At 39.7% G+C, this 23280-nt stretch overlaps 1 protein-coding gene across 1 annotated transcript in view; it reads right to left on the bottom strand.

The window, feature by feature from the left end:
* Dtwd2 (DTW motif tRNA-uridine aminocarboxypropyltransferase 2) overlaps positions 1 to 23280 on the bottom strand; it is a 43152-nt gene that overhangs the window by 12934 nt on the left and 6938 nt on the right. Inside the window, exons 2-6 of the mRNA XM_090325405.1 lie at positions 22230 to 22320; positions 17909 to 18003; positions 17178 to 17370; positions 12451 to 12579; positions 7964 to 8361 (exon numbers count right to left, since the gene is read on the bottom strand). Coding sequence (XP_090181531.1) covers positions 8191 to 8361; positions 12451 to 12579; positions 17178 to 17370; positions 17909 to 18003; positions 22230 to 22320 — 679 coding nt within the window. The 3' untranslated portion in view covers positions 7964 to 8190. The remainder of the gene's footprint in view (positions 1 to 7963; positions 8362 to 12450; positions 12580 to 17177; positions 17371 to 17908; positions 18004 to 22229; positions 22321 to 23280) is intronic.

Here is a 23280-nt window from a genome sequence, read left to right as displayed (position 1 = left end):
TCTCACTTTGTTACCTGATATATCGGATATAACTGTATTTGGTTATCTGAAATTGGATAGGGAACGGGGGAAAACAAGATGAGGGGTGGGGGAGGGGGAAAGGGAAATGGGGACCATGACATGTGAAAGGGTATCAATGTGTGGGAATTAATGCACCATTTATCTGGCAAATATCATGTAACCCTTCTATTAATTACAATAAAAAATATATTTTAAAAAAAAGAGAGAGAATATTCTTTGTAAGAAACACCCAATGAAGCTTCGATGCACACCCAACAGATTCACCACACATTGAGAACATTCTGCACTCAGAAGGAAAAACTGCATTCCATCCTCACACTAACAGGATGTGGAGATGACAAAGCTTTTGAAGGGACAAATTAGGGCCTTAACAGCTAGATCGCAAGGACTGAGACATGTATGTTAATCTAACACAAAGTGTTACTCATGCTGAGTGCCAGTAGCTCAAACCTATAATCCTAACTACTTAGGAGGCTGAGATCTAAGAGTACCAGTTCAAAGACAGCCCTGGCAGGGAAGTCTGTGTTACTTATTTCCAATAAACTACTTAGAAAAAAAAAAAAAAAACAGAAATGGTGCTATGGCTCAAGAGGCAGAGCACTAGCCTTGAGCACAGAGACAGAACCCAGAACCTGAATTCAAGCCCCAAGACCAACAAAGGAAAAATGGGAACAAAGAAAAAGAAAAAAAATTTAAAAAGCTGGGCAGGGTGGTTCATCCCTATAATCCTAGCTACTCAGGAGGCTTAGATCTGCGGATCAAGGTTCAAAGCCAGCCCAGGCACAAAAGAACCTGAGACTCTCTTATCTCCAATTAACCTCTAGAAGATGGGAAGTGGGGCGTGGCTCAAGGGTAGGGTGGTAGCCTTGAGCTGAAGAGCTCAGGGACAGTGCCCAGGCTGAGTTCAAGCCCCATGACAAAAAAAAAAAAAAATCTTCAAGCGTAAAACCCCAAGGAATTTTGTGAAAAATCTAGAGCAAAAAAACGAGAGTAAAAATTCATCTTCTGAGATGTGGAAAGGGGGCCTATTTGTTTTATTCTGAATAATAAATCTCTTCTGTACCTTCATCTTGGTCCCCCCCCTCGCAAAAAGGGACTTTCAGATAATTATGCTTTTGGCTTTTCATTCTATTGCATGCTAAATGGTCCTAAACAATTCCTTCACTGTATCCTATGTGTACACAAATGATGCCAAAATACTTCAAACACAAGAACTAAAAGCCTTTTAAGAATCCATTCCACTCAGTTGCTCATTAATTTGGCAACGGTATATGGGCATTCTGGCCTAAGCACTATATTAGAACCTTAAAGAGATAACAGCAAGCAAAATTTTTCCAGAACTTACAGATGAATATTAAAGTTACCAAAATAAAAGATAAAGAGAACCTACAAAACTATGTCTGTCCACATAATTTAACTATCTGTCCTAAAGAGATTGATCAGCCATGTTCCACAGCAAGTCATTAAAACACATACCAGAGATTCAAGATGAGCAACTGGCTGTCAGATCCTCCTTTCTGATCCCTTAGAAACTTTTATAAGTTTCAGTTTCACTCAATCATCTAGGGTCTAGTTACTCCAACAACTCCCTGTTCTGTAATACCGGTATTAATTCTGCTTCCCAGACTGAACCCTACTTGGTTTGGATTGCTCTAACAGAATGCCACCGGCTAGGTGACTTCTATTTCCTCATAGAGATGGGAACTGCAAAATCTGGGGCTGGTGGGCTGTCACCTGGCAATGTCTCTTTCTGCACCATCCCCTAGTGGACGTGAAAGAACAAGGTGAAAAGGAGATGAACTGGTTCTTTTGTAATGGAGTCACCACAAAATACTTTGCTTTGAATTAGTGTAATTTTCGTGTGAGGAGGTTCCACTTGGTAGAGACTGCATCTTTTCCAGTGCTCTGGGTACACTGGTGAAGAATCACGTGCTGATGACTCTGTGGGTTCTTTTCTGGAACTCCCATTGTATGGCACTGGTCCATGGAACTGTGGTGCAGGCACAATGCTGATTTTGTTACTACCACTTTGTAGCCTACCTTAAAGTCAAATCCTTACAGTTTGGCTTATTTTTTTTTCTATGTACCTGAAGTACATTAGTTTATTCAACATCTCTGAGTCTTGTTTTTTATGTAGCACACACACACACACACACACACACACACACACACACACACACACACAATGAACTTACCTCTTAAAGTCAGTGACTTTTGCTTTAGGTTCTGATAGGTTGTATTTTTCATTTGCATTTGATTCTAGGAAAGCTTTAATCCCCTCTTTATTCTTCAAGGATCTAATGCTTATCCAAGTCTATTTTTCAGTCTCGGTGTTTATTTCCTGTAGTTTCACGTGCTGTTCACTTCCAGTCTTATTCCATTAGGATATAAGAATCCATAAAGATTTACTTTATGGACTACACTGTTCAGGAAAGTTCTTTGGAATACTGAGAATGTGCAATCCACAGGTATTGAATATTCCATAGATATCTAGGATGCAATTTAATTCTGAACCTTTCTTTGTTCTTTTCTTTCTGAATGCTGCAGTTGCTGATGAGCACAGAGCACTGGAATGTCCCATTATTATCATGTCTGGACTTATCCGACCCCGCAGTGTTTATGGAAACGAATTTGCTGCCATTCAGTACATATGTATTTATAATCATTTTATCTTTTGGTAGATTGTTTTATCAGCATGCAGTGATCGCCTTTATATTTTAACTTTGTCCTAAGTCTACTTTGTCAGCAATCATTGCACCTACTCTTGATTTCAAATTCCATTCGCTTACTATATCATTTTCCAGGCTTTTTTTTCTTTTGAACTCAGGGCCTCATGCTCTCGTGCAGCGTTTTCACTTTTGGCTGGCACTTTGTCACTTGATCCATACCTCCTGTCCAGCGTCTTTTACTGTTTAATTGGAAATGTCCTGTCTCACAAACTTTTCTACTCAGGCTGTATCTAAATTGCAATCCTTAGATCCCAGCCTCCTGAGTAGTTAGGATTATAGACTTGAACCATCAATGCCTATAATCTTTCATTTTTAATGTCCGTGGGTCTTTGCTAGTGAGGCATTCATCTGGTAGCCAATGAATACCAGATTTTTGTTTAATTCCACCAGCGAGGAATCTTTTAACTGGAGAGAGACCACTTACATGGAAGGTTATTATTTCTCTTATGCTTGAACTCAGAGCCTGAGCACTGTCCTTGGGCTTTCTCAAGGTTAGAGCTCTACCACTTAAGCCACAACACCACTGCAACTTTATGTATGTGGTACTAAGAAATCAAACCCAGCTCTTGGTGCATGCTAGGCAAGCAAGCACTCTACTAGTAGGCCAAACTCCCAGCCCTAAAAGATTATTAACAGGTATGTTTTAATTCCTGCAATTTTACTTGTATCTTCTTGGTTGAACCAAATGCTAATTGGTTTTTTTCCCCTCATTTCTTAGTTTGCTTACTAGAAAAAAATATATTTGATTCCAATTCTCATTTGCTCATTTATTTCTGTTGTGTTTTTCTTTAGTCAGCTCTCATGGATATGACTTTTTTCTTTAAGTATCATCCGTAATGCCTGGTAGTCATGCATTTTTTTTTTCTTTTTTTTGGTTGGTCATGGGGCTTGAAATCTAGGCCTGGGCACTGTCCCTGAGATTTTTATCTCAAGGCTTTGACTCTACCACTGGGCTTGGGCATTGTCCCTGAGCTCTTCAGCTCAAGGCTACTACCCTATTCTTTGAGACTCAGCCCCACTTTCCATTTTCTAGTGATTAATTGGAGATAAGAGTCTCACGTTCTTCAGTGCCCAGGCTGGCTTTGCACCTTGATGCTGAGATGTCAGCCTCCTGAGTAGCTAGGAGTACAGGCATGACCCACTGCGCCCAGCTCATGCATTTCTTCAGTTTATATTTACTTATCTTAGCATGCCTTCACTTATTTTAAAGAACAACTTCGGAGGACATAATCATTTTGACTGGCAGGTATTTATTCACAGGACTTAACATGTATCTATGCTTTCCTAGATTTAGTGTTTCTGCTTAGAGATGTGACATAACTGTTGGTTGCCTTTATATATACGCATGCTTCTTAAGATTTCTGATATAATTTGTATCTTTTTTTTTTTTTCAGTGTCACTGAGGTTTGAACTCAGGGCTTTGCACTTTCATGGCAGGCACTACCACTTGAACTATAACCCCAGGCCTTCTTCATGTCAGGGATTTTTCTTACAGACTTTCCATCTGGGCCCAGCTTCAAACTGTGATCCTGCTCCAAGCAGCTGGCAATGCAGGTGTGGATTGTGACATGTGGCACTCTTGGAGTTCCAACTCCATTTCCTGAGCTCTTTTCTGGTCATGCCTATTTAAGAATCTAAAATTGCCCTGTATTTTGAGGTCCACATCTTTCCATGGCTATATGGGATTTTTTTTGTGTTGTAATCTCACCAAATGTTCTGTTACTTCCTCTTTGGCTGTTCCTAGTACCTCTGGATGCTTTGGTTTGGCCTTTGATCAGGTCCCAGCACTCTTAAAAGCTGTGGTCACCATTTTTGTTTTGTTTTGTTTTCTCATCTGCAATAATTCCACAATCAAAACCTCATATTCTTTCTTATTGATCAAATCTACTGATGATTTCCACTGAGTTTTGTTTTTTTTACTTAGTAAGCTTTTCATTTCTAAGATTTCTGTTTAAATTTTTCCCCATCCCTTATAAATTTCAATGTCTGTTGTCCAAGTCTTGAATTCCTTACTTCACATCCAGAGGCTTTTGAGGTAACTGATTATTTTTAAAACCAGATTTATGAATTCATTCACACTTCAAACTTTTGAACATCTTTGGGTTCCATTACTGAGACGTAACCAACTTTTGGAGGAGTCTGTTGATCTGTCTTCATTTTCAAGTTTCTGTTTCAATGTCCACTCATTAAGATGGAGCCCCTCAGTGGGTAGGCTCTGTGAGGCCCAGCCTCACAGAGGAGGAAACAGGCAGAGGAGATGAATGAGGACCAGAGAAAATAGTGTGGTTTGTAATAAGTATTTAAAGTGACAAGATTCAAAAATAAGAATGGGAGTAGGGGGGTCCGGCAGGAGCATAGCCTAGTGGTGGAATGCTCACCTAGCATGCATGAAGCTTGGGTTCAATTCCTTAGTACCATATACTCAGAAAAAACCTGAAAGCAGTGCTGTGGCTCAAGTAGCAGAGTGCTAGCCTTGAGCAAAAAATGTCCAAAGACAGTGCCCAGGCCTTGAGTTCAAGCAGCAGGACTGGCAAAAAAAAAAAAAAAAATTAGAGCCAAGGAGTAAGCTGAAAAAAAGCTTCCTTGGACCATCTCCTTTCAGATGTAAAGTTATAAGAACAAGGAGACCTGGAGAGGCTGTCAATACCTGCCTTCTCCTTTGAGGACTAAGAAGCTACAAAGCCACTTGAAGGAAGCAGAGGCAGAAAAAATGAAAGGCATCTCTGGTACAAGCCTAAAGGTCACCTACTGTTCATGTATCAAGATTGCCTGCCATCTCACTCATTCAGAACCCCCATCTAAAGATTCTAAGCTGCTAGGTGACATGACATCACATCACATATCCAGAATTGACAAAACCCCTACAGATAAAATGCCATCTTGAGTCTTTACTTCCATTCCCTGTAAAGGAAGCAGAGGTTCTTTTTCCATCCCTCTCTACTTAATAATAAATAAAAAGAAGAGGATCAGAAGAGGAAAAGAAAATTAAGATGTAGAAAAATACATAGCGTGAAACTGTTAACAGGAAAACCAATAAAACATAGACCAAGACAAGCAATGAGAGTGAAAAGAGAAGCGAGAAGGGCGAAGGCAGGGAGGAAAGAGAGAAAGGGAAGGCATTGCAAGCTCTGGCCACTCCCTCTTCATCTACGCCTATACACACCTGGTTTCTCTCCCTTCCTTGGCTTCCCTCTTGAAGCTTAGCCAGCAATGCCCCAAAGCTGACCCTAAAGAACCTGCATTCCAGTCACAGTCAGCTTCCCAGGCTCATGATGATTCTAAGAATGGCTGCTCACATATGGGAGAAAAGGCCCTGAGACACCAAAACACTGCCATTTATACCTCAGCTACTAACCTGAAAGATCTGGCTATAAGACCTCTCAAGCTGAACCCACCAGAGCACCAGGGAGCAAGCCAGCAAGTACAAGGGCCATTCCTCTAGGTCCGTTGGCTCCACTGATCACCACCTCCCCTCCTGCCTTATTGCTTAGATCCAGATTAAGAGCCCATGGAGCTCACATTCCTTTCCTCTTCTGCTTGAAAGCCCCACGGGAAGGAACCCTCCCCTGCCCTTCCATCTACATCAGGGTCACCGCTTCTTTTACCAACCTACAACTCACTATTTCTGCATTCCATCTTGGTGCTGTCCAGCACTATACTCCTGTGCCTTTGCTCATCATCCACCTTTCCTGGAAGCCACACACCTGATGTTCTGTTAGACAGACGTGCTAGATGTCTCCCATCTGTCCTCCTCTTTCTATCCAAACAAACTTCCTTAAAGAAAGTTCCATCCATTTCCTAAAACAATAAACAGTAAGCATTTAAGTGTTCAAAAAATATTCTTAAAAGATAAGTATAAGTTATTTTCTAAAGTCTAACCCAAGTTAAAGTTTTGAAACATAAATGTTGTCACACATGGAATCTTCAAAAAAACCAATAACATTAAACGAAATCCGTAAAGTTTAATTTTGACATAAAAATCACTGGAAGATGATTTTGCCCAGTTGTTGTGAAATTTATTATACATTATATTCATTTGCCCATTACCATAGAAATAATCATTTGAAGCGAGTTGATCTGTGTTTCTCTGCAAAAATAAGTCAACAATTGAAGACAGAAATATAAATGTTTAATATTTTAAAGTATTTTCTGCATAGTTTTCCTAAACATTTATTAGTATTCTAATTGTGTCCAGAATTATAGTCACTAGTATATACTCATGTTCACACTCATATTTACACAAAGGACATTCATAAACTCAGGCTCAAATACACATACTCAATTAAGGTCTATTAGGAGCAATAAACGAGTCTGAAAATATCCAGAAATTGCTAATACTTTATGTTCATTCTTCCACTGGCACCCACACCCTCATATACTAACACAGCATACACATACTCTCGTGTACACACAAACACACACACATACACACACACACACACACACACTAGGATCTAAGCTTCCTCTTAAATTTGCATGTTTAGTTTTTTCCAATTTAACACTGGATACAGAAAATTCTAACAGTCATGAACAAAGACCAAAGTCCCCATATGTTGCCAAAAATGTACCTAATATAGTAAATTTAAGCTGGATGTAAATATACATTAATTTCCTTCATTCTATACAAATTTTCTGTAACTATTTTCCCAATGGGGCTGAAGGAGTCTGTTCCCTCTTATTAAAATCTTTGGCTACTAAAAAAAGACAAATAGACCTCCTTATAGAAATGTGTTTTCAAAATAACAGCTGTACGCTAGTTGAGCTATTTTCTTAGGGAAACCTCAATAAAATCAGCTTACCACAGTCAATAAGCCTGTTCAGTGAGTACAGAAAATCAAAACACATCCAAAACAGTGAAAATGAAAATGTGTACTATTTCAAAATTGAAGATTTGGGGCAATTAGCAGAACACATAAGTCACATTAACTGAGTTCAAGTTTAACCTTTAAACAATGCTTGAAGTTTCCTTATTCCTTTAAATGATCTTAGGAACTAAATAATTCAAATGAAGCTATTTGATCATCATAATTTTCTTTTGCCTCTCACTCCAAACTAAAGTGCATGTACAAGGCTACAAACTGATGTAGGATATAGAGTATTCCTCTAGGGATACTTCACTGTCCATAAACTCGAACAGGAACAATACCGTTCCAATCAGGCACACTTTTCTTCTTATTATGAACAAGAGCTTCTAACCCTAGATCACTACTTACACTTTAAAGTGTGGATTTGGAAAATGTTTCCGAGGCACATTTTAGTATCCATTTTTTTTCCACCAAGGCAGCAGATTGCTTTGTTGTTTTTATGGCTGTTGAGTTTTCTTCCTTCTTAAGTAAGATTCATAGCAGCCCTCCTGTTTTCCCTGAGCATCTTCACTGTATGAAAACGTAACTTGATATGGCCACTGGAAGGCAGGTAGAGCAGCATCAGAGCAACTGCACTAAATTTTAACACTGCTCATCAAGAGCTCCATTTTCCTGAGCTTGCGCTTGCTCGTGGGCATTGGCTTAGGGTACAACCCATTTTTCAGAAGATGTTCCTTGCTGAGGCGGATCTGAGCACCATGCTGAAGCTGGAAAGAGCATAATGCTTGGAGAGGGCGAAGCAAAGTCTGTTAAGAAAAAAAAAACAAACACTAAAAAGCAGCCACAACAAATCACAATTTCCCACCTACATTTTCCCTTCAAAAACAGATGTCTCCCTTAATATCATTATTGTTCAACTATGAAAAAAGTAAATATTATAAAATTCATGTAATTACTTGTAAATCCACATGTTGCATATCACTAAGGAATTCTAGCAAAGACATAAACATTCATTTTCCAAGGAAGCAGGTAGGAAAGAAAGAAAAAAAAAAAAGGGCTGAGAGCACAACTCAAATGGTACAGTGCTTGCCTACACCCTTGGCTCGCTCCCCAAAACCATTAAGGAGAAAACTGCTAAGCACACAACTTGATCTGCAGTAAATGACAATGTCACCACACAAAGGCCATGAAGGGCAGCATAAGAGAGACTGGTTGAGTGAACAGAGAACATCCTCTACAAACACAATAAACTCATTTCTAAAAGTTGACTTGGGGAAAATCATTGCTTTTTAAATCCTTTCATCTTCATGGGCCAAGAGACAAGTTTCAAGGTACCGCTACTGCTGGGTACTGCTAAGGTACTAGACAGATACAGCTCGAGCTTTGTCCATAACTGTCAAAGTTTCTAAAGTAAAACTTCTCAAGTAGAGGAAGATCTTGTAACATCCTGGTAAATATTACAGCACCTGAATAAAAATTATCAAATTTAACCTAGTATCAGTGGCTCATATCTTATAATCCTGTAATTCTAGCTACTCAGGAGGCTGAGATCTGAAGATTGCAGCTCACAGTTCCAGCACAGGCAGGGAAATCCATGAGACTCTTATCTCCAGTTAATTACAAAAAAAGCCAGAAGTAGAAAGCAGAGCTCTGGCTTAACTAGTAAATTGGTAATTTTGAACAAAAGAAGCTCAGGGACAGACCCAGACCAGGAAAAAAAAATATCCCACCAAGTTTTAGTTTAAAATTTCTTCTACCAATCTACAGGCAAGAATAAAGAGTGTGAAAGTGAAAACAGGTCAAAGATCAATGCCTATTGACAATTACAGCAATAAACATGTATGATCTTAACTCAATTCACAGACTATGAGATTAATTTACATATAAACATTAAAAGGCCAGATCTAATGATACCTGCCTGTAAAACCCGCACTCAGAAGGCTAAGGGAGAGAAACATGAATCTGAGGCCAGGTTTGGGTACATAGTAAATTCAAAGCCATGAGGTACACAGCAAGTCCCTGTTTCAAAAAGAAACAAGGACTGGGAAAAGCTCAATAATAGAGCACTTGCCTGGTATGTATAAGGCCTGGGTTATATCCCCTGTACCTCAAAAGAAAAGGTACAAATTGATTATATGAACAATGGCCATAGGTGATCAAGGTACAATTCAAACCTACTTCACAACTCCTCTCGTGCTCCTTCCATGGACCTAAACCTGCACACTGCACTACATCCAGGTGCTGAAAAACTGCTCTAGGGCAAGTGAGGAGGAAAAATTCAAAGACTAATAAGACTACATGGTGCTAAGTTCTGTGTTTTACAAAGTACAATGTCAGGCTGGGAGTTTGGCCTAGTGGTAGAGTGCTTGCCTAGCATGCACAAAGACCAGGGTTCGATTCCTCGGTACCACCTACATAGAAAAAAGCCGGAAGTGGTGCTGAGGCTCAAGTGGTAGAGCTCTAGCCTTGAGAAAGTCCAAGGACAGTGCTCAGGCCCTGAGCTCAAGCCCAGGACTGGCCAAAGAAAAAAAGAAGTACAATGTCTACAGACTGCAGCTGTAAACATTTGGTGCTCTTCTCCATTATCTTAAGGTTTTTATGATGTTACTAGATACAATGAAAACCTAGGAAGGAACAACAAAAACTATTATTAAATCAACTGTGTTCCCCAGAGGAACATGCTCAAGTTTTCATTATAACTAGATTTTAACAGGTTGTACTCAGGGTTCACATACAAAGAAAGCAGATTTCACTATTAACTGGGGGTCCAGAGTTACCACCTTAATAGTAAGCAATTGAAGTCTTTCATTGTTCATTTTTACTTCTGTATCTGTTTCCCCCACCACCTTACCAGCACTTCCAGAACCCAGGTGTGACTGTCAGGCACTGCTTTTCCACTGTGCCCACTGTAATTTTTAGTGTAATTCTTAGTTATTCTTAGTGGCTGAAGTAAACAGAAGGGAGGATCTCGGTCTTCAATGTTACTTGGGAATTTTATATCCAGTGATTCATAGTTAGCAACAACAAATGGGTAAGAAGAAGTGGCGCTGTGGCTCAAGTGGTAGAGCGATAGACTTGAGCTGAAGGGCTCAGAGACAGCACCAAGGCCCAGAGTTCAAGCCCCGTGACCAACAAACAAACAAACGCCTCCATTCTGTATCTTCAACTTTGCTAACTCTTAGATATCATATTGTACATAAGAGTTCTAAGTCTGCCATAAGGATTCCTTTTTTGTTTTCAACATATCTTATCACAAAGCACATCCAAATCTGATAGGAGTAAGAAACAGCTCTTAGCATCTCATCTTCAAGGGATGCTGTCACTTATATCAAGTAGTCAGAACTGAGAACTGACAAACATTAAGCATATTGATAGAAAGTCCTTAAACTAAGTGAACAGAACAAGGAGACGACTCCTTGTTCTGATAACAGCCTGTGCGTGGAGTGGGTAGGAAGGATAAGGGTGAGGGGAGTTTGAGATCAGTATTTATGTTTCAAAGGAGAGAAAGTGAAATTGCCTATACCCAAAATGAAGGCGATGCACACATTTACACACCCCCAAAAAGGCCCAACTGTTTCAAAAGAAGAAAGATCTCCACTTTTAGTGGCAGGGAGAGAAAATAGTTCAGTGCCGGCTTCTGACAATTAGCACTCCTACTTCTTGAGAGCTTTTTGTTCTCTTTAGGATTAACATCTTGGATGTTAATGTACTCAGAACTGTGTGTTTAACCACTGAGACTTCCTTCAGGGTGAAGGTACAGCCTTGTAGTAACAGTATATAATATGGAAGGAAGGAAAGAAAAAGAGCAGAAAAGAGAAGGGAGGGCTTGGCGTGTGCTATGAGGTGTGCATGTGTGTGTGCCATGGTATGTCTCTCAGGAGTCTTATATATCTCCCTTTAGTGATACTTGTTTTCCTCTCTGATTATAGTTACCAAACTTTCCCAATTATTTTTTTAAAAAAACTAGCAATATAAGTTTAGTTAGTTTCTCTACTGCTATTTAATTACATTTTCCAAAAGGTTGGGATTATTACTACAGTCAACAAACAGCATCTGTGCTGATGATTGTTAATTATATATGTAATCATCAGATGTTCTTGGAAACTACAGAATGGGTGGTGACTGAAGTTCATAACCTTTCTATATTCTGTAGGCATTACTGTTTGACACTCCAAAGTAAGCTAATTTTGATAAACAGGATGCTACTGTACCAATAAAGGCACCAATGGGGGGCAAAATATTGCCACAGAATGTTTTAATTACAAGTGAATTTTGGATATAAGGGAATACAGATTTTTTTTAAAAGTCAAAAAAGGAAGTTCAATGTTATGTTGTGCAATGGAGTGTATTACATATCACAAATGCTATTTGCTCAGCAGTATGATTATTTAAATAATATAATCTGCAACTCTAAACTAATCCAGAAAAATACCCAGGAAATAAGGTTACAATAAATTTCTACCACTTGAGTAACAAATTTTACAAGATAAGCACATGTGTAAATTTTCTAAATAAAATTTAACCTAACCACTTTCCAAAACGACAACCTCTGTGGGATACTGGTGGCGAACAACTATAGTCCTAGTTACTGAGAGGCTGAGATCTGGGGACCAGGGTTTAAAGCTAGCACACACAAAATAATCTGCAAGAGTCTTCGTTCCAATTAACCAGAAAAAGATTAAAAAACTGTAATTAAAGGTATGACTAAAGTGGTAGAGCGCTATCCTTGAATGAAAAATAAGGGAGAGCACCCGGCCCTGATTTCAAGCCCCAGTACTAGTGTTTAAACACAGACACACACAGGTGGGGGGAAGAGAGAGAGGGGGAAAGGGGGAGAGGGCGAGAGAGGGAGAAAGAGAGGGGGGTGGAGAGAAACCCTACTACCTTGCACATACCTCCTGTATGTGAATATCTTTCTCTAAGATGGAAAGAGCAACAGCAGCACATTCCAGGGTAGAAAGGCATCTATTAGTGGGTTGCATCCGAATTACATACTGACTGGAAATGTTTGTTTTTAACTGCACCTGAAACAAACAAGCAGAAATAAATAAATAAATTTTAAATTTTGAGGCCTGTATTTCATTTAGCTTTGAAGGGCTTGTTTTTTTGTTTGGCTTGGTTTAGTTTGACAGTTTGGTCTTTTTTTTGAGACAAGGTCATACTAAGTACCTCAGACTGGCCTTAAACTTGCGACCCGCCTGCCTCTCTCTGTCATGTGTTTTATGTCAAGAACCCTCAGCTATGGCATCTTATGCCTCAATCTCATACAGTTCCTCACCTTGATGAGAAATACAGTTCAGTCCCTTGCTCTAATGTTAAAAGAGTTCTCCTCTACAACCATATCCTTGTGCAAAGAAAGGGAAGCTGCTACTGTTAAATAGGCATTACAAAAGAATGTGTTCGCTTTGGGAATGTAAACCTATAATGTAGATTTGACTAGGAGCATTTGTGGTATGACTATCACAATTTCTTTTTTTTAATTATTGTTAAGTAGTTGTATAAAGGAGCTGCCATTCAACAAGGCAGTTTATGAATACAATGCTTCCTGACCGGTGTCACCTGTCAACACTCTCTCTAGACTCACTCCTACCCTTACTTTCTTAATGTATTCACACGGACTTCTTTTTTAAATATTTTAATTATATTTAAGTAGTGGTACAAAGGTGTTGCTACTCAGCAGAGCAATTCATGAGCACAGTGTCCTGATCAATGTCAGCCTTTCACCATTCTCACCCACTTCTTCGGCCCATCTCTTCACCAATGTGCCTACAGCTATATGGAACACACTGGGTGGTATGCAAGTGGTTACAAACTAATTAACTGAAGTGTAATGACTCTTATGAGGAACTCAAATAGCATAACTCTTTAGAAAGACTAACTTAACCCCCCCCCTTAAAAAAAAGTACCAAGAAATTGATACTTGCAAGAAGGGGGTCGGGCCAAGGGGAGAGGGTACATGAATGAAGGGGGGCAAGGGGAAGAATGCAGCCAAGAATTCATCATACAAGCCACAAAACTGAGTTCTTGCCTGCGTTCTCCTTCCCTTCTTTATGGCAGTAACCTTTGTGGTTATCTTGCTATAGGTTTGATGCATTATTCAGAATTTATGTGCTGGAAATTTAAATCTCTAATGTGACAATGTTAAGAAATGGGACCTGGAAGCAGAACGTTCCTGAACAGGTAACAGTCCTTATCATGAAAAGAGCCTCTTACGTATTGCTATATCAAACTCCCTATCTCATATTCTTCTACCACTTAGAATCACACACCAAAAAGAAGCCAGCCAACTTACTCAAATTAACTCAATTTGTCAATGTGAACAGGGTCTGTAGGTTCAGAGAACAGCTTTGTGGTATGTTAGGGAGCAGTATAAGAGCCAGAAAAGAGATATGGACATATTCTGTCAACAAAACCAGCAATGATGTGCCAAGGTCAAAAAGCAAATCACTGATACAAAGCACTCTGGCCTTGGTTTCATATTAAGCTTTCTGACTGTGCCCCAAAGGTGCCTTGAAGTTTTGTGATGTGATATGGTTATCTCTTGGATGAAAAGCACATTTACTGACAAGTACAGAAGTCACTAACAAGTATTATGTGGAACAAGTTATTCAGAACCCACTGCTCAATAAGGATATGCTCCATGCTATTCTAGAATCTTTTACACTACTATTTGTTTCTAGTGGGAAACAAATATTTAAAGCTTCTGAAAGTAAACCAATTTCCAATGCTGAAAATATATTTTTTAAGATTTGGATAAATTTTTAAAAAAAAAACAACAATGAGGATGGCCGGGAGTTTGGCCTAGTGGTAGAGTGCTTGCCTAGCATGCACGAAGACCCAGGTTCAATTCCTCAGTACCACATATATATAGCAAAAAGCCAGAAGTGGTGCTGTGGCTCAAGTGGTAGAGCCCTATCCTTAAGAAAATCCAGGGACAATGCTCAGGCCCTGAGCTCATGCCCAGGACTGGCAAAAAAAAAAAAAAAAAAAAAACAACGATGAATTTGGCAATAGATCAGACATGTAACATAAAGCATTCTGTAAGAGCCCTAATGTGGACACATGACAGTAACTTAGTGCTTGAGTACTCTCTATGGTGTTCTGCTCTCCAAGGGAAAAACTAAGCTTTAGTGGATGTATTTAAAGCAGCAAAGCAAAGCTATACAAATACACCATGAAAATGCATTTGTGAAGAAAGCCAGGGGCCTGTATAAACACTGCCACATTCACCTTGGATTAATTCCTAGCAAATGTCCAGAGGCTTGTATGAAAGACTCCTCTGAGAGAAAAGATTCACTGCCAAATAGTCTGAGTTATTAGAATTCCAAATTAAAAGAGAGCCAAGTTAGCGGGTTGAATTACTATACTTTCATTCCTCAATTATGTTTAGTATGAGGTTCACATATGGGTGCTTCTTATTAGGAGAAAAATACAATTCTTCGTTATGTAAATAAAGCAATACTCTGCTTCTGCACACAAAGGACATAGCTAGCAAAATAGAAAGCCCACAGACTGAGAAGATCTTCACTAGCCATACAACCAACAGGGATAAACGTATCTACAGCTAAAGAAATTAAACTTCCTAAAAACAAATCCCAAAGAAAAAGCTACCCCCAATTGAAGAGCAACTAGAGACTTTGAGAGACTTCTCTGAAGAGCAAATACAAATGGCCAAGAGACACATGAAGAAACACTCAACATTTCTGGCCACCAAAGAAATGCAAATCAAAACAACATTGAGAGTCCACCCCACCCCAGTTAGGATGGCCATGATTAAGAAATTCAATAACTACAGATGCTGGCCAAAAGGGGAGCACTATTACACTGCTGGAGGGAGTATGAATGTGTTCAACCACTCTGGAAAGCAGTGTGGAGGTTCCTCAGAAGACTGAACATAGAGCTCCCCTGTGACCCAGCAATTCCACTCCTGGGCATTTACCCAAATGACCACAAACAAAGACATACTAAAGCTACTAGCACAACCATGTTCACTGCAGCATTACTTACCATGGCTAATATATGGAACCAACCATATACTGTAGATTAAATTTAGTATTTATATCTTTTCTGCCATTTTTATCTCATGATTTTGAAGATATTTATACTATTATAGGCTGAATAAATCTACAAAATTAAGAGCAAAACCTAAGACAAGTCAATTTTAGAAAAGTGGTGGGAACTGGGCACAGTGGCTCATGATTGTAATCCTAGGTACTCAGGAGGCTGAGATCTAAGGATTATGGTTCAAAGCCAGCCCAGGCACTAAAGTCTGTGAGACTTTTATCTCCAATTAACTACCAGAAAACCAGAAGTGGTGCTGTGGCTCAGTGGTAGAGTGGTAGTCTTGAGCCGAAGAGCTCATGAACAGTGCCCAGGCCCAGAGTTCAAGTCCCACAACTGGAAAAAAAAAAATCCATGTGGTGGGTTTGTATTAAGGGTAAGGTAAGAAACATATAACAAACCACATTTAGAAATAAGACTTAGCCAGCTAAGTATGGCATAATACTACATACCTAGCAAGGAGAGGAGAATGCTGGTTAAGACCAGTCTGGACATAGTTGGCAAGATCTTGACAAAAACAAAGTAAAAGGGTAAAGGACAGGACACAGGTCAAGGGGTAGGATGCTTCCCTGACAAGGACTTGTGCTCTACTGCCACAGGGAAAGGGAGAAATAAAAGGAGGGAAAGGGGAGGAAAAGGGAAGATAATATAAAAGGTTAGTTTTTAAAGCTCCTAAAAAAAAGAAACTTCACCATACACTGTGGCACATACCTATAATCCTAGCAAACAACTTTTTGAATCTTCATGGAAAAGGTATGTTTATTGTATGTGGTATGTATGTGATTTAGATAAGAAAAAACATGCAAAAAGTAAAATAATTATGTAAGAATGTATATGTTAGTATATATCAGTCAACATGCTAACTTGGAAAAAAGGAATTCCTAGGAAAATATAAAAATTATTAAAAATGGGCCAAATGCAAGTAGAAAGCTTGAGGCATATGTTCTATATAAAAGCTTAGAAGGATTAAATGCCATCTTTAAAGTGATCAGGGCCAGACAGTTTCACCAGTGAGTACCATGTAATTGTAACAAGCAATTACTTACAAAATTATTCCAGTCCACAGAAAAATACTAAAATCTTGTAAATTCACAATTACCTTAGCATCTAAACTTGATAATGAAAGTACAAAAAAATACATATACTATAATTCAGTTACATTAAATAATATACAAACTTCAGCTATTCATCAAAATGTTTTGGTAATCAGGAGAATATATTTCGAGAACAAGAATGGTTCAATACTAGGACCTAGAGTATATCTAATTATATTGACAAACTTTAGGATAATCCACAATTAATACCAAAAAACATGTCTTACAGAAAGTTTAATCATTCCAAATAAGAGTTAGGTAATTTAGTTGCGAAGTATCTAAAAATAAAGCTTCATAAAAAAAAATTAGTACACATAGAAATAACCCTTGAGACTTTGGGACTGTATATATATCTATTTACAAACGTGTAAATACTTACACATAGATACACATCTGCACACCCCCACTCAAGTATACACACACACACACACACACACACACACACACACACACACACACCAGGTTACCTGTTTGGGAAGTCGGAACAAGGAATTCTTGTAGAAGATGTCCTTGGCCTGGCTCCATGTACCATCGATGATGATGATTGTGGAAGGATAAACAGGAGAACTTAACAGGAATTCTTCCAAATCTGTAGCTTCTGCCCCTGGATATAATATTAATGTACCAGACTCCCGGCAAACAGTTGAAAGCTCAACATCCCTAAAGAAATTTTTTTTTGTAAATACATCTTTATTAGGTTACACTTACTAAATCCCTGATAGAAGTCCTCGTCCCCCAACCTCGCCTGGCACCAGCAGCTCCTGCCTGCAATCCCAGCTGCTCAAGAGGCTGAGGAATGAGGGCTGTGGTTCCAAGCCAGCCAGGCCAGCAAAGTCCGTGAGACTCGAATCTCCAACTCATCACAGAAAAAGCAGGAAGTGGCGCTGTGGCTCAAGTGGGAGAGTGTTTGAGCAAAAGGAGCTCAAGGGCAGTGCCCAGGCCCAGAGTTCAATCCCAAGGACTTCCCCCCACCCCACCCGCTGTTAAGTCACCGGTCTAATCTAACAGTTCCCCTTTGAACCACAAGTCTCAGCTTTTGCTCACTCTCTGCTGACCCAACCACAACTGTCACTATTATTATTACTGTTCTTATCACCAGGCTCCACCACGGCCTCCTGTCCAGCCGCCAGTGACACAGCGCTAACCATTCCGGAGAATATCTTCAGGTACTACTTCTAGCTGCCTAGTCTTCAGTTACCTTTCTCCACTGAAGCGACGGCCAACCTTCACGGTGCACTTGTCCTGGGGCAGGCAGGCCACCAGCAGAGGGACTGTGCGCAGCACTTTGCTTTCCTTTGAAGAGAAATTCAGTAGGATGAGAACTTTTACATAGATCAACACCTTTCTGACTTTTATGACAAGGTTTGGCATGTCACTGAGTGGCAGAATGCCACTCTATCTTAGTAGAGAAAAATAAAAGACTTTTATGGTAAGTATTTGATGTAGAACTTTCTGTCTAACTTTCACAAGTTTCACACAGACCACAGCAAAATAATGGGTAAAGCTTCTCTGATTTATTAACGTGAAACATAACAATGACTTCTTATTGTATGTTTACAGTTTACTGATATATTAAGGGAGCATTAAAAACATGGTTATGTCTGACTACACTGAATCAGATTCTGACAAACCTTGTCATTTCAAAAGCAATCACATCTTTAACTACATCAGATTAAATATAATTGCCTAGATCTCTATGCCCAAAAAGCAAGAAGTTGCTTAAAAAGCAAAATAATGGGCATGTCCAAGACACAAATTTTAAGAGTTCCCAAGACCAAATGGTACGATTAGAATAGCAAATAACTAACACAGCATTAGATTATAACCCAAAATAATCAAATGGTTACATAAAAAAGTGGGGAGCAGGAAGGCATCATCCATCCAGAACAGTTCTAAGCAAGATGGTAGGCACCCTCCTTCCAGAAGTGAGGCTTCTTCTCGCTCCTCTCATGGGGTGCAGCTGGACTTACAGTGCCCCAAAGAACCCAGAGTACAAGAGGAGAAACAGTAACTTTAGAGCAGAAAAGTCTGGTGACCACCTCTAAGAGTTCCATTCCCTTGACCACAATCAATGTTCGCAACATCACAGCTTCCACACTGGGATCTACTTTAATCCTCAGCACCAGGGATCATGCCCATGAGTTTTACAACACTTTCCACTTTCACACTTCTTACCATGACTGTGAGACTAAGACAGAAGCTCACGTTCCAACCTTTGTGCTGGGGGGTGGGGGGAAGGGGGTGCTGAACTCAGGACCTGGGTGCTGTTCCTAAGCTCTCTGGCTCAAAACTAGCTCTCTACCACTTTGATCCGCAGCTCTGCCTCTGATTTTCTGATGATTAATTGGATATGAGTCTCACTGACCTTCCTGCCTGGGCTGGCTTTGAACCACAATCCTCAGACCTGTATCTAATGAGTAGTTAGGTCTACAGGCGTGAACCACCAGTGCCTGGCTTACAATTTCTTGGTTTATCAATTTTAATTTCTTTTTTGCCAGTCCTGGGCTTGAGCTCAGGGCCTGAGCACTGTCCTTGGATTTTTCTTAAGGCTAGAGCTCTACCACGTGAGCCTCAGCACCACTTCTGGCTTTTCCTATGTATGTGGTACCAAGGAATCGAACCCAGGTCTTTGTGCAGGCTAGGCATGCACTCAAACACTAGGCCAAACTCCAGGCCCCAATTTTAAATTTTTCTAAAAAATAGAAATTATCATCATCATAGCTAACATTTATTCACGATTCCATGTGAGATACAGCGATATGAATAGGTTCATACAGTTTTTGCAACTAGACAGCAAATAAATACATCTCTTATTGTGTTCACTTTACTGAGGAGATGACTGAAGCCTGAGGGGATAGTTAACTTACCCAGGGTTACAGTGCCATTAAGGATTTGAAATCTAGCAATGAGGGTACTCACTCTTATAACTGCTACATTTTGCTGTTGTTACAGCACCTCACAGAAAATAAGAGTCTGGCATCCTCATACTACTGCTTACTCTCATGTTTCAAACCTTTTCATCTAAAGCAATGAACATTGTTCACATCACTCTGGATAAGCATGCACTTTCACAAAGGTCAAACATTTCAACATTTCCTTCTTGTAAAGCTTTTTATTGTGGAGATGACAATTTCTACATGGGTGTTCCTACTCATTGAAGTAGTTCCAATGACCCCACATCAGCATCCCCACTGCAGCTTCTTCTGCAAGGCCTCCTTCACAGCCTGTATATATACTCTACATCCCTTCTTTAAGGGCGGTCATGGAACCACCACATGCTCTGTGGAACAGTGTACACCATGTGCCAAGCAGCATAGAATGACTGAGCCACACGTAAACCACAGGTCCTTTCGTAATAAGAGAAAATGATGGAAACGTACTCTTAGGAGCACTGTACACTGCATGTACTTGTATATATAAAACACTGCAGCACATTATTTTGGATGATCAACTACACTGGGGACTCACCATGGACTTTAAAAAAATAAAAAAGAACATATTTGAAAACATGAAAATAATCACAAATCAATAAAAATACCAACTTAACAGCCATCTCATGCCTGGGATCACACAACAAGGAGAAGGCAGAATACCATGTATGCCACAAAATAAAACCATTCACCATCAAAACTGCAGAGAAAACCAAGTACTGGTGGTTCATGTCTGCAGACATGAGCTGAGACCTAAGGACTGCGGTTCAAACAGGCAGGAAAGCAGGAAGTAGAGCTGTGGCTCAAGAGGTACAGTACCAGCCTGGGGCAAAAAGAAAAAAAAAGAAAGAAAAAACCCTCAAGAACAGTAACAAGGCCCTGGGTTCAACCCCCAACAGCAGTGCAAGCGCGCGCACGCACACACACACCACACACACAAGCCTGCTGTAGCCAGTAAGCTATCATCTTATGCAAATTTGACCACACAATGTTGTAAGCCTCAATGAAGTAAAACAATTCTAGCAACCAGATTGCCAGACTCCTGACAAAAACGTGGTCGTCAGGTCTGCAAAAACAGGTTTCCAAGGAATACAGCAGTTAGTACTCTGCATAAAACAATGAAGATTTCATGGTTTGAAGAAAGAAAAAGGTTAATTTATCATAGATCTGCAAGTAATATAGGCTCTGAACTTTAAAAAAAAAAATTGCTGGGCACTGGTGGTTCACACCTGTAATCCTAACAACTCAGGAAGCTTGAGATCTGAGGATCTCAGTTTGAAGCTAGTCATCCAGGTAAGTCCCTGAGACTCTTCAGTTAACCACCAGAAAAGTGGAAGTGGAGCTGTGGCTCAAAGTGGTAGAGTGCAAGGCTTGAGCAAAAGAGCTTAGAGACAGCACCCAAGCCCTGAGTTCAGGCCCCACGATTGATATATATATATATATATCATTCCTTCTTCTAAAACCAATTTGGATATAAGATTTCTTAAGTTCCTAAATATTAAAAAAGTTTAACCACTAACTCCATTTTATATCATGTATTGATTAGCTTTGTATTAACTATAATTTATAGTTTCTGAAGACTTCCATCCTGTTCATTATTACAGTTAATCAAAACTTATAGAAATACATAAGATATTGGGATATGTACAATTCTAACTAGAATTACTTTAATTTTTGACATATAATATATATATCATTAAATATACATACTTGTTCAATTCCTGTAAAAGAGAACAAAAACTTATTTATTCACTTTTTGAGACTAAAATATTAAAATGTAGTAATTACTTTCTTTTTTTTTCTTTTTTTTTTTGTGGGTCCTGAGGCTTGAACTCTGGGCCTGGGTATTGTTCCTGAGCTCTTCAAGACTACCGCCCTACCCCTGGAGCTACAGCTCCACTTTGTTTTCTAGTAGTTAATTGGAGATAAGAGTCTCACAGACTGCAGTGCCCTGGCTGGCTTTGAACTGCGATCCTCAGATCTCGGCCTCCTGGCCAGAAATTACTTTTTCTTAGCAAGAAAACCCATCCTAGCAATATAGGCTTAGACCAAAATTTACAAAGTAATGATTTTCTTAGGTCTTAATTCATAAAACTGCATCTTTGTGTCATATAAAATTGTCGGAGGTCTAAACTTTTACATTACTCGTAACACAAGTCTTGTGTAACCTTCTATCTCTAAGAATATCTGACTCTGAATATCATACAATATATAAAACATTCTTCCACAGAGAATAACCAGTTGCTATTGTGACTTCTAAGAAATGCTAAGCAGCTGTGGGATGAACGTGCTTATCTGTGTGCTTTCTTCTGTGTATTTGCTCTCAATGTGACACCCCACTGTATCATTTATATTGAGACTTTTTTTTTTTTTTTGCCAGTCTTGGGGCTTGAGCTCAGGTCCTGAGCACTGTCCTTGGGCTTTCTCAAGGCTAGAGCTCTACCACTTAAGCCATAACACCACTTCCAGTCTTTTCTATGAATGCGGTACTGAAGAATCAAATCACGGTCTTTGTGCATGCTAGGCAAGCACTCTACCACTAGGCCAAACTCCCAGCCCCCATTGTTATCATTTATAATTCTAACTCACCTCTGCTGGATGCTGAATTATGTACAGGTGAGTGGAGATGCTGAGAGGATGTGCTGGGAGAAATGGACACAAACACACCTTAAGAGGCCGGCTATACAATAAGAAAAAGAAGAAAACCTGTAAATTGTAAAATATAATGCAAAACAATAGCCTTTTTTGGTCCGAGACTGATGCTCAAACTCAGTACCTAATACCTTCACTCACTCACTGGCTGACATTCTCCCGAATGACCCCACCTCCACCCCCCAAAACAACAGCCTGACACCTGAACATAACCCAACTTCGTTAATTCTTGTCAAAATGAAACACCAAGAACTCAATCACTCTTCAGACGTGGAAACGTAGAGAGCTGCCTCCTAGTGTGGCTTTCTAAAATTTCACTGGGTGTTCTGTGGCCAGGAGCAGAAGGGAACAATGCATCAGATTTACCAGGTGAACCTCCAGTTCAGGCGGGACTCCAGGAGCAAGTACCATGCAGACAGACAGCTGCATCACTGGGTGGGTTTATTTCTTTCTTCCCTTTTTTTTTTTTTTTTTTTGGTCTGTCGTGAGGCTGGCGCGCTGGGCCTGGGCGCTGTCCCTGAGCTCTCCAGCTAAAGGCTACTACCCTAGCCCTTGAGCCTCAGCATCACTTACGGTGTTCTGGTGGCTAACTGGAGATGAGAGTCTCAAGGACTTGGTGCCCGGGCTGGCTCTGAACTTCAATCCTCAAGTCTCAACCTCCTGAGCACCAAGGATTAAAGGCATGAGCCACTGCACCTGGCTATCACGGGTTTTAATAAATATATGAACCTTGTCTTAGATGCTACAGAAGAAATTTATTCTAAAACAAAAATCAAGAAAATAACTGGGTGGGATCATGCTAAGTAGACAGCATTACTCTGTTATAAAGTATCTCCAACATTTTAGAAATGGTCAGTGAGATGAGAAGTTATTAAAACTCCTATATAGTTGTTTTATTGGGGGGAGGATAGCTGGGAATGTAAGAAAGCATCTGCTGGTAATATTTAGTGATACCTGCTGTTGGGATGTAGTACACACAGTTCTGATG

This window comes from Megascapheus bottae, chromosome 38 (assembly GCF_031878675.1).
Source record: "Megascapheus bottae isolate mThoBot1 chromosome 38, mThoBot2.hap1, whole genome shotgun sequence".
In the NCBI taxonomy this organism is placed as follows: Eukaryota; Metazoa; Chordata; class Mammalia; order Rodentia; family Geomyidae; genus Megascapheus; species Megascapheus bottae.
The sequence above is the reverse complement of the archived record's forward strand: the minus strand, read 5'-3'. Positions and strand labels throughout refer to the sequence as shown.